This window comes from Calonectris borealis, chromosome 12, assembly GCF_964195595.1.
Source record: "Calonectris borealis chromosome 12, bCalBor7.hap1.2, whole genome shotgun sequence".
NCBI lineage: Eukaryota > Metazoa > Chordata > Aves > Procellariiformes > Procellariidae > Calonectris > Calonectris borealis.
In genome coordinates this window covers 7,684,320-7,700,660 of record NC_134323.1, presented here as the reverse complement: position 1 = coordinate 7,700,660, position 16,341 = coordinate 7,684,320, and the positions used below count along the sequence as shown (strand labels likewise).

At 43.6% G+C, this 16,341-nt stretch overlaps 1 protein-coding gene across 2 annotated transcripts in view; it reads right to left on the bottom strand.

Annotated features, from left to right (window-relative positions):
* Positions 1-16,341, bottom strand: part of ZNF423 (zinc finger protein 423) — a 234,904-nt gene that overhangs the window by 188,923 nt on the left and 29,640 nt on the right. For both annotated transcript variants that reach the window (XM_075161205.1, XM_075161204.1), the window contains exon 2: positions 4,117-4,176. In XM_075161205.1, coding sequence (XP_075017306.1) covers positions 4,117-4,176 — 60 coding nt within the window. The remainder of the gene's footprint in view (positions 1-4,116; positions 4,177-16,341) is intronic.

Here is a 16,341-nt window from a genome sequence, read left to right as displayed (position 1 = left end):
ATGACAAAACATCAAATATCCGTGTCCTAAAATGTTGTGGGTTTTTTTTCCCATGCTGCGCTTTGTTAACATATCCCTCGCATGCGTGCCCAGCTGCTGCAGCGAGCTCAGTGGCAGGGCTGGGAAATCTGGAGCTAATGGGGAAAGGGGGGAATACCAGCCTGCAATGTATTTTCATGATTTCTGGAATATTATAATTGAATGATACTAATGCTGCGTGCTAACGCACTGGCATTGGAGAGGCCCTTCCAGTCGCAAAAATGGCAAAGATCCCCCCATGTTCTGCAAACACATGCGCACAGACATACCCAGTGCCACTTGTCCCCAGCCCTCGGGCTACAGGTCCACAGTCCCCTGTTTCCCGAACTCTTTCTTGATCAGTATCATAACTCATAGCTGCATACAAAAGTAAGACACCTTCAGTTACCTCAAAAGCAGACACAAAAAAAATCAGGCTTTTAGGTCTGCAGCTCCTAAGACGACAGAATCTGCTCTGTTTGCCCCAGACAATTCAGCCAAGATTCCCCAGGGCCTCACAGTCAGGCTAATGAGAAACTCCCCAGCAACCCCCATGTAAAATGCTTTCATAGGTCTTTAAAATGCCTTAAATTCTCTATATATTTAGTAAGACTTTTTACTTCTTTAAAATGTCCCTTGTTGCTCCTCGAGATAATACTCTCATGATGTATTACAACAGCAATGCAACATTGTCTGGCTGGACCCTTGCTTTGCAAATATTGAATCTTGTTTTTCTCTTGGCTTCGAAGCAGCAGAAAACCCTTTTGCAAGGCAGAGGCGGGTGCTTGCCTGGCCCCCCGGCAGCCCTGCCCAGCCTACGCTCTCTGACGCTTTCGGAGCAAGATGGACGGGCTTCAAGGGCTGCACGTGCTCTTAAGAGGGAAAAGCAGGCGGAAGGAGTACTCAGCTGCAGTCTTCCTCTGGGACAGAAAACGTCTCCGCCTCTTACACAGCAAAACACTATTGACCTGCTATTTAACAGCAAGCTAAGTCCTCAGATTAAGAGAGAAAAGGAAAAGCTTTTTTTCTTCCTTTTACATTAAGGAAAAAAATGTTTACAAGACCTGAAGAGGAAGGAAATTCGCTATATGCCCATTGTTAAACAGGGATGGTGGACACCCAGATTATTTACCCTGGCGCGAGGGCAGCCTTGGCCTCCTTATAAATTTTCCTGATTCTCCAGGTTAATATGTACAGCCTTTACGCTGTGGTCATTTTAAAAAAGAAAAAAATAATCATAAAACTATTTCTAGTTGTATTTAGAGTACTTCAATAAATTCCTCAGTGCAACTACGCCAAGGGTTGGATTCCTGCAAAGCATTTCACCTTCGCAGGTTTTACCAGAAACGAGCAGTTAAGCCAGAGCAGACGCCTTGTGCACATACTTTACCATAGCAAAAAGGATGGTGCCCTGTGCTAAGCCAACACCAAACAGACCCATCCGAGCGCAGGATTTCTGTTGCCAACGTGTCCACTGCCAAATTTCCATGAGCTGCACTAAGCAGCTCCCGAGAGCAGCCCCTCGCCCAGTGCCACAGCCCGGTCAGGGATGCACAAGCCGTGCGCCTTCAGTACACTTCAGCAGCAGAGAAGCCCACCGCGAGGCACAGAGCTTGGACCCCAGTGTTTGACATGTCTTGCCCTGCACCTACAAATGCTTACGCCTGACCTGGGGACAGAGCTGTCAGAGCTACCTGGACAAGCCTGATGACTGCAGATTCAACTCGTACTCTCAAAAAAAAAAAAGTTTCCAGTATAGCTTCTACTGGTTTGATGAACAAAAGAAGATAGAGCAGCAAAAGCACCTGCCACACAACTGCACCTATATAAATATTTTGCTAGTATGAAGAAAAAAAAAAAAGTTAAAAAATTACATTCTATCTCCTCTTGCTGTTCCTGTGTAGCACACTGCCCTGGGACCGCCGCGCCCCCGGCCCACAGCAGCTGCACAGAGTGCCAACAGAATGTTTCAGAAGTCGCTTTGTATGTGTTTGCACACACACAGAGACGTACAAACACATACAGGAGAAGAAGGGAGAGAAATATGTTAATTTGAAACATCTGGCAAATGTTTCAGAGTTAACAAGTCCCGGGTTTGGCCTTTTGGTTTTTTTTCTGTGGGGGGGGTCAAGGAAGGGGAGGCAATTTTGTCATTTTGGGCCAGGGAAGGAAGGGGCATGAAACAAGAAGTTGAAGCGTGTTTTTTCACCCTTTATTGAACTTCAACATCACACTACTGGAGCTAATGCAAACAGGAAGATCATAAAAGAACATAATGAAAGTCTCGCACACTGGGACTGAGGGACTGGTTTCAGTTACTGAATATGGCTTTGGAGGCACACCACACAAGAGCCAGTGACTCCATGCAGCCGCACCACCACGTACTAGGGCTTTTTAAGCTTTTTCTATGTAGTTCCTCAGTCATATTCCAGCCTGCAACCTCTGTCCCATGCACTGCGCCCTGTCTTGACAGGATACTGTATTGCATCTTTATGCACGTGCAAGATTGACATCTGTAGCTACTAAACGTGTTAAGAGGAAAATCCCCCAGTTAGCACACGTTTTCCTTAAGCTGCCATAAATCACGCATACAATACATTTTATCCCACATCCGACGTCTTGAATGAGAGCTGTAATTATGGGACTAAATGAAGAAAAATGGAGGAGACTCAACTAATTTTGGAAAAGCCTTTCACAGGCTGTCTTTCACTTACAGCATAGTCACCAATACCATCCAGAAATCCCAAATTAACTCCCGCTCTGCACAGAAATTATTTTTGTTGTTGTTGTTGTTGCTGTTTTGAACTTCAGCCTGTGTTAAATTTAGTACAATTCAAGACTTGTGATAGATAACACCGGTAACTGCACTCCACTGCTGTTTGAGACGAAGGTCAAGCAAGAGAGCTGGCGAGCGCTCTTTTCATGCGCCGTTAGCTCCAGGCACAAAGGGGCCTTCGACATCGCAGCTGGAGGTTTGCAGCAGCAGCAGCAATATTTGCTATCAAAGACTACTGAAAACACAAACCGTTCTAAACAGCCATAGCGGCCAGAGAAGATGCACCCAGAGCAACTGAAAGTGCAGTTGGTACAAAGTGAAATGCCAGAAAGTGCCACACAAAGGCAGTTTATGCCTTCAAGACCAGCTAGATGCTGACTTCAGTAAGAAAAGTCTCCTGTGAGCCAGTCTCCCCATGACTCTTATAAAACCCATGCTAACCAGGAATGCAGCACCATTGTTAATTTTCATATTACTGCTCAGTTTCTGAGCTGTTTTCACATCGCTGCTGAGCTTCTAAGAGAATACCATCGCGCAGTCCAGTTAGAAGAGAGCACAGAAATAGATGTATTGGCTTCAAAATCAAAAATATTCTGAGAATTTCATAAATGTTAAGACATAATAGACAGTAAAATATCTTTACACAGGGCACAAGCAATGACTGAGACGTGGCTAGTTACTTTAAACACAAACTAATCTGACCTTTACCCTCACGTTTGTGTTCTCAATACATATTACACGACTACAGACAAACTTGCTTTATCCTGTTCAGTTTCTTGAGCCTCTTTTTATTCAAACTATCAATGTAACACAGATGAACAAGCCCCAGATACATGTTTAAGTGTTATTACTATCAAGCAGACCAAAAGCTGGTTCAAATGTTAAATCTTTCTACCACGGCGATGTACCACTTTTATTCTCTAACCCTGACAGTACTTTCCAATTTCCTCCGAGAGGAGAAATACACACATTCCAGTTGAGACTGAGGTTTAAAATTCCTATTAAAGCAGCTTTTATGTAATTAGATTGGAATGAATGTGCAACAGTGCCCATTGCAGAAAACTTCAAAGTGGTTATACTGGAGAAATCACAACCCGTTTCAGTATGCCCACAAGAAGAAAGAATGGCTCTCCGGAGTATAAGAGTATATTAGTCTCTGTATGTAATAGATTTTATTGACCATATGGAACTGATATAAAAATTGTGTTGCAGTGGGTAGTCTTGGATTTGAGACAGGAATGTGACATACAAAATACAGTTCCTGTAAAAAGCCTGGCAGCTTTCTGGCAGTTTTTGCAATCAGAAGAACCTAAAATATTTACCTGATTGAGTCACTGATGAGTCCCAGGTCAAAGCAAAATCTGAAGATTCACCCTCTTCAACTGAAAAAGAACAAAAAAAAGTTGTGATTGCTAAAACAAACCAACTGGAAAGCAAAGCCATCAGAAAACTAGGTCCACTATGACATTAAGTATTAAAACAGACTTCTGCGCTGGTGAAAAAGAACTTACTGCTTTCTATAAAATAATTCATATGGTGGAAATTTAGTAAAGAGATGTTTCCCTCCATTTTAACCTAAATACATGATTTCTGTTTGCAGTTTCTTCCTGAACAGGTAACAGTAAGTTCATGTGAAATTTTAATAGAGGTTTAAATATCACTAGCTGCTAAGTATTCATATTTGAAATTTTGTACGTTCACAACAACTTGCATGTGCAAAATTGCCATTGAAACGTAGAGATCATTTTTGAAATGTATGCTGTAACAGATCATAGTAAAGAACTGTCCTGTGAAGGAAAAATTGCCTGACTTACGTCATCTTAACATACTAACATATTAACCATATTCAGAACCGAGTGGTATCTTAATTTTTTTCAGAGTTCAGAATTAAAAAATACTATTATAATGTGCAACCATGTTCTGTAATATGGTAGTCATAAATAACTGCATTTAAGGCTTGCTAATGTGAAAGCTGTGAGAGCCAGGTGCTCAGCACTTGCAAGTGACATATCTATAACCTTCTGCCCGTTAAGAATTATAAAACGTCATTTAATTCTTACATTCTTAAAAATAACTAAGAGATCAACTGACAACAAGCAGGGTAAAAAAGAGCCCAATCCTGCTGTTACTGAAATCAGTGGCAGTTCTACTAATGTCAGACTGGGCATTTGAAAGTGGTAACTGTGGAAATTCTTTTTAATTGCAAAAGTTGATCATCTTCACCTGCCTACTCTGTCACCGTGACATCAAACAAATACAAATCATGGGTCTTTATTTCCTGATGAAAAGTATTTACTCCATGCACTGAACAATCTCTAACCCTTTTACCTAAATTATGTTGGATTCAAATACAAATTCTACATAACTCTGCAAGTGAAATCCAACCGTATTGCAAAGCCACAAGCACAGCCCCTATTGACCAAATAGAACCTGTATGCCCAGGCACTGGAACCTGCTCCAGGGATTACCGACACTGAGTATTTACATTTTCCTAACAAGATTCTTGATTTTATGCTTTCTTCCCTTTTTTTTTTTCCCCCCAATCCGGTAAGGAATTCTGGCATCCTGTAAGCTTATCTATCAGGTTGATGTCAGTGATGAAATCATGTGGCATTAGGAACAGAGAAGATAATTTACATAGGCAGTGCCTTGACCAATTTTGATTTTATGTTCAGGCCATAAACAAATGTGTACTCCACAGAAGGGCACAGCTCTGGTCCCGTTAGTCTGCAAGTTTATTAACGGAGGAGCACGGAATTTGGCCACTTCTTCTGAAAAATAATACCTGAGACACGGTTATACTTTTTCCAAAAACTCTGTGTTAGCATAAAGGCCATGTCACATAATATTAAATTCCAGAATGATAGAGAAAAACAAGATACAAAGCCACAAGCTTATTGAAGCTGTTATCAGTACTATTCCCCGACGGTGGCAGAGCAGGCTTGGCTCGCGCATGCTCTCTCCTAAGAGCTGACCCACCATTTTGTGTTCTGTAAACCACCACCTCGTTCCCATTTTGACCCATCTCTTAAGAGAAAAACTCTGGACATAGTTATCCTAAATGCGATTTCATCGCATATATCTCTTGTTTTAACATCAAAAGCTACATACATTTGGGAGGGTTCTGCTCCAAAACTAAAAAAGGTAAGTTAGAAATTCATGTACGTTACTCAAAACACGTAAGTGGAATGTTTTAATTTTATTTTATCCTTGACTGTTTTTCGGTTGTCTTGCTTGGACAGTTTTTTATATTACTACTTTTATGCTGAAGTTTTTTTATTTCTTTACATTTTACCTTGGAAAGAGAGGTGAAAAAAAAAATCAGTGCTAAAAATACATAAAGGCAATAAATTCAGTCCTAGTCAAGTAGAAGTATATGGGATCAGCACTGGTCATCGGCAATTTTAGCAACACACTGCCTTTCGTGTTGGTTAAACACTGGAGACCGCTCTAGTTCTTGAGCTGCTGTAGAGCAGCTGGCTCCAGCACGTAACAAACCCACGTTTTTTGGAATCCCTTAAATGAGGGCAAAGGTTTGAGTCAGCCTCTGTTGGCATTAATTTGCTTTGCTCCCTAATGACTGAAAAGGGGACAGAGAACATATACGTGAAGATGACGGCACTTAAATTCACTTTATATTATCGCAGTCATAGTTTCAGGTTCTCCCCCTCTATTTGCACAGACCCACCACAAAGCTGACAGTGCTGCACCTCTGTGTAAGGAGGAGGCCGGTGGGATAGAGCCTCTTGAGCTTAGACACAGACACATCTCCCTGCAGCTGCTGCTTACACCACTATTCCCCCTTTTTCTTTTCTTTTTTCTTTTTTCCTTTTTTTTTCTTTTTTTTTTTTTTCTAATTTTTTAAACAAACATCATCTTTCATAGGATCATCCATAAGAAAAAGTAACAGCCAAGCCTACTCCAAGAGGTATTGCTGTATTGGACTGATGTTTCTCTTGGGCAGCAGGACAGCATGTCAAATTGTCCCCTTGGACAGCAAGCACAGGGTGGGGGCACTGCCAGAAGGGAGCCGGCACCCCACGCTGCTTGCTGCAGTGCTGGCTGGGGTTGCCCAAACATGTCCAGGCAGGACATGACCACCGGGCAAGGCCAGGCTGGTACTACTCAGGACCGGTGTTAGGTAGTTTTATGGAGCAGCATGGTCAGAGTGATGGCCAGTCAGGAGATCTTTTATCAGCTCTAACTACTTTACAGCAGTCCTGGTGACATAATGGTGAAGGCTCAGCATTTCATGAAATTTTGGAGGCACTTCATACTGGGCATTGAAAATGAAGGCACCCAAAATCACTGATGTTAAGTTTTGGGCAGAATGTTCACAAGTACACTTCACATGTTTTTGTTGGGTACTTCCCGCTTTCCTTCACAAACTTGCCTCACTTTCTTCCCAAATTACGTTGTGTGCCTGCACATTAAGCCATGGTTGCAACCACAGACATTGTTATGTAATCACATTCTTATTCTTGTCTCTATCTGCTCTCTCCATCTGAACAATCATTTTTAAATGCTTTGGAAAAGCATATTTTTCTTCCTTTAGTAACACAGAGGCGATACAGCAAAAGGACAGAAGTTCGGTCCCACTCTGCTCCACTGTCATTGACAGAATGGCACCTGGGGTGCAACACACTACACCAACGGAGAGGGTACGCATGTCTCCCAGTGCCAAATTCACTATGCAGTTGATTAGGAAAAAAGATGGGCAGGAAACAGTTTCAAAGTAAAGTACTAAACCTTGATATCAACATTCACAGCACTATATTTCTATTTTTAAAGCATTAACATTTTTTTTCTTCTATTTTGTAAATGGTCCATAGTATTTGCCAGCACACAGAGATAAAATACTGGAAATAAAAACCACAGACACTCTTTTAGCTGCATCCTTCAGGGTGATGATAATGAGAGAGTTATAGGAAACTCACCCAAGACCGTGCCTGCTACAACAGCCGTGCCTTTGGTGAAATCTGGGGGCATCTATGAAGCTGAAACCCTTCAGGAAGGCTGGGTTTGACTTGGAAATAGCCTTAGTCTGGCAGCATAGAAAATCTTATTGTTAGTCAATTCAAAAGATCGGTAACTTTGTGCACTGCCCACCCGTGGCCTGGTGCAGGGAGGACATCGCTGGCAGCGGAAGGACACACGTCTGCTTCCACTCCCTGTTCTACACAGCACAGGAGGGACTCACTGCTGTCATGCCTGGAGAAAACCTCTGTTCTGCTCCAACTGAAGAGTTGGACCCGAAGAGCCAGAATAAGGACAGGGCCAACGTGGGGAGGAACTGTGGGCAATGGCAACATCACAATACAGCACTCCCACACACGCCAAATATTTCCATTTTGCCTGCTTGTCTCAGATGTTCTCCAAGGATGCTTATTTAATTGCTAGGTCATGAGTGCTGCAGGCTCAAAGATTTCAGTTCTTTGTGCTCAGAGAAACTTCTGAAAGGATTCAGCATCCATTCCCCTAAGAGTGAGAACATCTATTTATGGGGCTACCATTACCTGAACTCCATTCACAGTCACAGTGCTTATTTAACACTTTATCACTCCCAGGAAAGAAGTTAACCTTATCAAAGTAAGACGCTTCTGAACCAAATGTTGATTTCTAGATGCAATCAAGCTTTACAAGTGAGCAACAGCCCCTCAGTAATTCAGATGGCATGTGTGTGCTCCCTTATCCTATTACACAGGCTTCAAGGACCACATGGACCAGTTTAACGCTTCCCATAATATAAAAACTCCATAGTATGCTAACTAAAATGTCAGGAACTGTGACAGTTTGAGAAACTGCTGAGAAATATGTTGGGTTACAAGCAAGTCCCTGAGCTGATAGAGGAACTTTCCTGGATCAGAGCTGTTACGAAGAGCTGCATTCAGGACCAAGGCCACTCCCTCACCCACGAGCAACCTTTGAAACCACCACGTACAGAATAGTTTGAGTGCAGAAAATGCTGGTGCCACTTTTTTAGTTTGGAGGATTTTATCAGATTTTGTTGGTGACAGAACGCTCTCAGATAAACCTGGGGAAATCTCAGCGATGCGTGTGTATTAGCTGTAATGTACGTGTCAAGATTCACAGCTTTCTCTCCAGAGAAATACTCTAGCACCAATCCGCATTGTAGGCCAGTCACAGAATAATCATGTATTTTCCCTGACCTAGCTGTAGGTACGCGCAAGCAAGAGCTCTGTGATCTTCTGTAATCTTCAGGCTTCTTTGCAGTCTTTCAGACACACACCTCTCTGTGCTGTCCCACCCAGCCTTTGCTCCGTCCCTCCCACCACATGAAATTACACGCTCCCGAATCAGCACAGGACACAGAATAGCCCCATCCGACTGCCATTCATCCGCCACGACTCATCCCACAGCACTCGCAGCCTGGGATTTGATACAGCACACTTAATCCTGCAAAATGCAGAGCAGCTTCCATTTCCACGAAGTCAAAGGGAGCTGAGGATGCTCAAAACTTTGTGGACTGAGGATTGTAAATTAGCCAGTTTCCAGCTGCTTGGCATGGCAGGAGCACAAAGGATGTTAACAATCTTTACACTTTAAATAGCCTGGTATTTTCCATGCACATCTAGAGTCTGTCCTTTGGAGAGATGCAGATAAGCTTGCTCCTCAAACTGAAAGAGGAGGAGAATACCTCTGCTCTCATTCAGCCTACTGCCCAGAAGTTCAGTCCTGCACAGCACTGGGAGCTGCTACCACAACTAGCAGTAGCATACAGCAAAAAAAAAAGAAAAAAAGTTTGGAAATGGCTACTTTGAGCAGAAGCCAGCTAGCCCTTTCTGTTCAGATCACCTCCTGGCTAGATGTAAGGCTTTCCCTCTCTCCTGTTTAGATGTTCCCTGTTAGATTCTCCACCTCCTAATATCGGCAAGAAAAAAAGTCTGCAAAACACAAAAATCTGCAGAAGAGCAGCGAAGGAAAGTAGCAGTATGAAAAATGGTCACTTTTGTTTTTTAAATGAAGCGCCGCTGCAGCAGAGCTGCGGTCCGCTGCCCGGGAGCGCAGCAGGGTGCGGAGCCGGCCCCGAGCCAGGGCACGCCGCCCACGAGGAACTGGGCTGCCCTTCTTTGTCAGCAGGCTTGGGCTTCCTCCCACCGGTGTGCAGAGGGAAACCTTCACATTCAGCAGGAAAATAGGAAGTTTTGTGGGGCTTTGCCAGCATACTGAGAATAGGTGCCTGTCAGTGTATCCCGATGCATTCACTGTACCTTGCAGCTAAAAGGAAAAGGAAATCCCCCTGGTGCCTCCATACCAATATTCAGGGGAGCAAAAAGGTACACGGCAGAAGCAGCCAGGTGTGCTTTATACCAGCCATTCGAGACGATTTACTCCCTTTGGAAAATCAACATTTTAAGAGGATTCCTGCCAGGTCTCCCTGTGTTTACTAGATATTTTGCTTGTTTGCATGATCATTTCCATTTAGCTTTAGTAACGGTTTGCCATTTCTTTCCCTGGTGGTTGGTGGAAAGGAGCACTGGGACACCAGGGCATCCCCAGAGAGGTGACAGCGTATTCCTTGCCCATGCCCTAACCCTGGGACCACCCTGGGAACCGTGCGTGGTCCTCGGCGCAATCGGTCGCAGCTCCAGAGCCGCCTCCCTGTTCTCTCCCCAGCGTATGGCCGATTCAGCCATCAGTGGCCCTTGGCCAGGAGGGTTTTTTCCACCTTAAATAGGACCGTTATATATTAGTTCTTTCATGCGCCAGCAAGCCAGGGAATAAGACAAGAGGGTTTACTGACATGGCTTATTTAGCTAGTTCAGAGCCTAAACATGCACAAGTTCTCTAGCTGCTTTTCTCCAAAAGTCAGTAACAGGGCTTGGCAGAGACTGTAGGTTTTGCTGGCAAAGTCAGCCTTTTTGTGTGAAGGAGGGAGGAGTGGGGAAACCCAGACTGCTGTGCTCTCTAGGTCAAGGAAAAGAAAAAAGGGAAGAAAAAAGGAAGAAGGATGAGACAAATGGGACAGAATTACAAAGGAAAACTGAAAAAAAGATAGTTAGGAACAGAAAAAGATATGAAGGTGATTAAGGAGAACAAGACAAACAACAAAATAAGGTAGCACTAGCAGGTTTATGCAAAGGAGATCTAATTATGGGTGGCTAAATCCTCCAGGACATTAATATTCCATCGTAATGTGTCTAGTTTCCTCCTTTCCAGACGTGGCAGGGAGGAAATGAGAATCACTTAGATACACTGTTTAATGAGCAAATGATGGACGATCACCAAATACAGCCTGCCTGATAAGTATCCATTAGCTTAAACTCGTACAGTAAATCTGTGCGCAGCTAACGGGCCTGCCTCTTCAAACGCTACGGCAAAACTTAATGTAACTGCAACTAGAGAAAGGGATTGTTGTAAATAAAAATCTCATCTCTGTAAGACAAGAAAGACCGTAGGACATACATAATGGCTAATCATAGCCCTTCCCACGGACCGCACACCTGACTCACAAGGCAGAGCATATTTACTCCCAGTGCTCATATTTAGTTTTTGTGTTTCTAATTCACAGACTTCACTGGAGACAGATATTTCCCATCAAAATCTATTATGTAAATAAATACGAGTGTACAGTGTAATAAAATGCAGCCAATGTTTCAAGTTGCTCTCAAGATCAACATCTTACATATGCAATACATTAAGCGTATAGTTCTTAAAACTGGGCCTGCAGACACCCCATTTCCATACTTTACATTATAGATTTGGGATCAATACTCTTATGGATGGTTCTTACAGCTTGTCATTGAAGGTTAATCTCCAGAGGGCAGGGTGGGAGATTTTCCTTTTGATTGCAATACATGGTATTTAATCTGTGAAACATTCAGGAATTTCAAAGTTGCCCTGGAAAAGGCACCTGGCCGAGGAGCCCCCCGCTCTGTGCTACGTACAAGACCCACAGCAGCAGCACATCAGCCCCGCACGAGAACCATGTTTTCCCAGCACACAGGTGCAAAACCACCCCAGCAATGGCTGGCACTGGGAACATCCAGTTTCTGGTTCCCCAGGTTTCATCAGGAAGCACCATCCCTGCTGCTCTGCTGCAGGGAAACACGGTCCCCTTTGCTGGGTGTGCTGTCAGCCTCTCCTCTGCCCTGTGGCGGGCTGTGCCACCTTCCTGCGTCCCCAGCACAGGGGACCCATCTCCGGTGCCTCCACACCCTCCTCTTGCCTTTTTGGACAAAAATATCTTTCAATATTGGTTGTTTCTAATTGTTGCTTCCACCTCAGAAATGCAGGAAGGGGACTGGAGTTTGGGGATCCTTCTGCTTCTTCTGCCTGGAGTTTGCCTGGCCATGGGACTGCTGGGGCGCACCCCACCCAGCCCAAGGGACCCATCCCACTGATGGCCCATTTGTGCCCAGCACAGAGCTCCCACGGATGTGCTGCACCCCCCGACCCACCGTCTGCGATAAGCTCCGCTGGAAATCGATGGGAGTACCCAGGGTCCCTACCCTCACCTGCCCTGGTCAGGCTGCCCCAGCCCACACCACCCCAGGTCCAGTGGGGCGAGAGCACAGGTGAGGGGCAGAGAACAGAGAGGTGGGGAGGGAAGTGGAGGTGCACGAGGACATGGGTGCAGGGTGGCCAGCTCCTGTGGACAGGGATAGGGGATGGCAGGCACCAGCTGCCTGTGGGTGCGCTCCTCCCTGCAATATTAGATGCATTTCTAAGGCAACTGTCACCATAGTGTCTGCACCTTCTTTCAAAAATAGATCTACTATGAGTAAACAGGCGCTTTAAAGCTCCAGTGAAACAAACAGGTGAATCTAGCATTCCCCACATTGCTCATAAAATCATGTATTTTACTTCAGCAACCAAGAGTTTAAATATTCTTGCTCCATCTGGAACACTGCTGGATGACAGAAACATGTATGTGTTGAAACCCTAACAAACCGAAACAAGGAAAGGAAAATAAAGGGGGAATTAACACACCTACAATTCATGGCCAGGACTTTAATTCCAGTCAAATTTGCAAGTTGTGAAGCGATCCTTTGCTCTGCTAAAATGCCAAAAGCAGGTTGAAGTTACCCAAAGACAAGACGATGATGCGAGAGAACCATGAAAAGTGACAGACCAGAGGTGGATCAGCCAGTACAAAGACCAAGCTGCTACTCAAATACTTGCAATTTCTTACACCTTCCTCCAAACTTTGGGTGTAGAAGTTGTATAGCGAAGGCTCTGCTACCACCCTATGCATTTTTGAGCAGAGATACCTGGTGAGTGAAGGTACAAATCTCAGGTATCACCTAAGACAGTATTTGCAAACATGTGGGACACGGGGCTCTGCTCTGGAAGACAGCAAACCTGAGAGTTGCAGTCAGCAGAGACAAGGTGCACATGGCAGAGTTCACCTGGAGGGATGGTACAGGCCAAAGGGATGCCAGAAAGGCATTTATTGTTTCCTGAACATAAAGAAATGGCTACAATGAAATGAAGTTTCAGAAGGAAGCCAAAGCACCATGAAGTTCAAACCCTGGGCTTTGCACAGAGGATGCAGGGTCTCACCAAGTCAGATTTATTGCATGCTTTGCTTCTCTAGAAAAAAGGAAAGGAAAAAAAGAAAAAAAAAAAACCACGAGAGAGAGAGACGGGAAAGAACACTATTTTTATATTAGGGCTATAAAGTTTCTCTATAAGCAGGACACCTAATAAAATAATTTACATGGCAGCTGACCCTGGCAGCTAATGAGGATGCTGAAAGGTTAACATCTAACACTGACTAATGATACAAAAAAGGGGGAATGTTCTGAAATTAATTTACATAAACTTTTATATGGAAACAGGAACCAAACCAGGGAAGAACAGAAGTAGACAACTAGGATCTGCAGATGGGCAGGGGGGCCATAACTCCTTACACTACCTCTTGTTCTGGTAAAGCACAAAGAGATTTACGTGCACCAGCAAACTGAGTACACCCTACCTCAGACTGCAGTCTGCTCCCCATTGCTACTAACGTGCATCGCCCCTCTATGCTCTGCTTAGTCAAAATCATCCAACCAAGTGCAGTTCTGTAATAAAAAACTCACAAAAAAACCCTGTTCACTGTCCCACCTGCTCTGGTCAGACCAAGAACCACATTCCTCCAGACCCTCCCGCTGTGGACAGCGAGTAGCCTTTTCCTTTCCTTCGGCAAGGAGCTGCCGTCATGACGCAATACTCTCCAGCTCACCTCATCATCACTGTAAATCAAATCCCACTTCACAGCAATTTTCCCACTATGGATTTCATCCAGACCCGACAGAAGCAGATGCAACATCTCCCATTTCACGTGGATCAGGCGTGATATTATCGCCAGCCTCCATCCTGAGCTGTCCCAGATGGCAGGGGGACCCCAATTTTCAGACTTAGGTTCCAGGTAGAGAGTTTAATGCCCATGAAAAATTCACACTTGCAAATGTGATAAAAAGGATAGAAAATTACTTAAACAGCAGCAATTACCGTGAGGGTCACTGATGAAATGGTAAAGCACACAATAACTCTGCTTTTACACATGTTTAAGTCTCTTACTTCATAATTCTTCAAAGCAGGTTTTACTATGTTATGCCTAAAGCCCTCGTCCCTGCTGCAGTGAGCTCCAGCAGGAGCAGAGCTGCTGTACCGAACACTTTGTTTAGCATCACGCTCCCCTCCACAAATACCCCATTCAGAACCCAGGGCTATTAATCACAGCTGAAAAAAAATCTCTGACCAGATTTCTACACCTCAGCCTAAAAAAAAAAAATACACTGCTAATCCTTCAAACTTGGAAATTTTTTCACCGGTGAGCTATGTTTGCAGCGCAGGTAGCACAGGAAAAGGAAAAGAGAGGCGGCTTTTCCTGACCAGCCATTTTAATTAGAGCTATGAGGGCTTGGAAAAACCCATCTGGTGAGTGGAGTTATTTCCCCCTTTCCCCTCCTCTTGGGATGCTGGTCCCAATCAGAAAGACCCAAATTTCCAAAAGCCGGGCTGTCAGTGCACCCGGTTTGCTGCCGTCGCGGGGCCGTCACAGGGGATCAGGCCCTCGACTGCCGAACAAGGAAGGCTTCAGCTTTCCTGAGCGAGCGCGGGTTTTCGAGGGCCGTTCGTAGGAGTTTCTTTCTCGAGCAAATAGCTCACTGTGGCTCTTTTGTGCATGCAAGCGTATGCATGTGTGTGTGTCTGTGTGTGTGGTAATACTCCCCAGGCTCACTCATTTTAATGCTGCTTTCTCCCCAGATGAAAATATACATATTCTTATTAAGAAAAAAAAATATGCGAAGTATAAATTTGCATCTATGATCATTTCTGGTTCATAAATTGTATTTTAATAATAAAACAATATACTCTTCTGTACTGCCTCTTAAATACTAACAGGAAAGTCTGTCTTATTTGTACGCAAGCCTAAATATTTTGATGAAGGAACACACAAATGGTATAAAATAAATACTGTAAAGTGAAATATAGATAAAAGGGTAAATAAAAGCAGGTGTAAAGCAAATACATGGAGAATCCAGCACCTCATCCTGCCTCCTTTGCCACAAGAAGAGTTTCTTCGGTCACACAGAATGACCCAGGTGAGCGGACGCTCCACACTCCCCGGGCGTAGAAGTCCCACACTTTCCTACTGCTGAATTTTATTGCACAGGTCAAGGGAAATTCTCCAGCTGAGATTCTTCCTACTAGAAAGACAGGCTTTGTTGGCTGCATTAAGGTGAAAGAAATTACAATGAGGGAAAGAAAGTTGTATATATCACATATATCCCTTCACAGCGTCAAATTTAATTTGCAGAAAAATCAACTCGGCCACCATAAAGTGGAAACTAGTATTTTTTATGACCCCTTAACAACCTGTCCTTAGTGCTAACATACCATAAATAAATTTCAACATCTTGTAATACATGTAGTTTATTTTAAACAAGACTAAAAGGGGAACACAGTTCTTATTGAAAATTGGCACACATACAAAGAAAGGGGGAAAGCTGGCTTTTAAAACTTTATCCCAAAGCCCAGTGTTTTTTTTTTTATTCCTATTAAACTTACAACCTTTCCACTGAAATGAAACATAGAAAGAGTTTCCAAATATTTTATAATTCTGAATGGATTTCCCTAGTGTAACAGTAATAATATTTTTACAGTTAAAAGTTCCACTGATTTAATAAGTGTGATTTGTGTATTTAGAAAATTCATTAGAGCAGACATTCCCCAACATTTTTAGATTTATTTATTTATTTAGCCTAATTTGGGTACACTACTTCAAAAGAACGCTTAGAGCTTCCCAGTTCCTTAGTCACTCACTAATAACATCTAATAATTAATAAAGACATGTAAATTCTTAACTCCCAGAACTATTCCAAACTTACTATCTGTACGCTTCATGTCATGTCTCACTTATAGATATCTGCATTACTTTGTTTCATAAAATGCTGAAGGGACACGTACTTATCTTGCTCTCCACCAAGAGTGAATATTCAGGCATGCTGCAACCAAAGCAAAACTAAACCGAAGCCTAAGCAAATCTCTCCTCTAGGAGCCTGCAGAGTTTTCCAGGCAACTGTGGAGGCTTT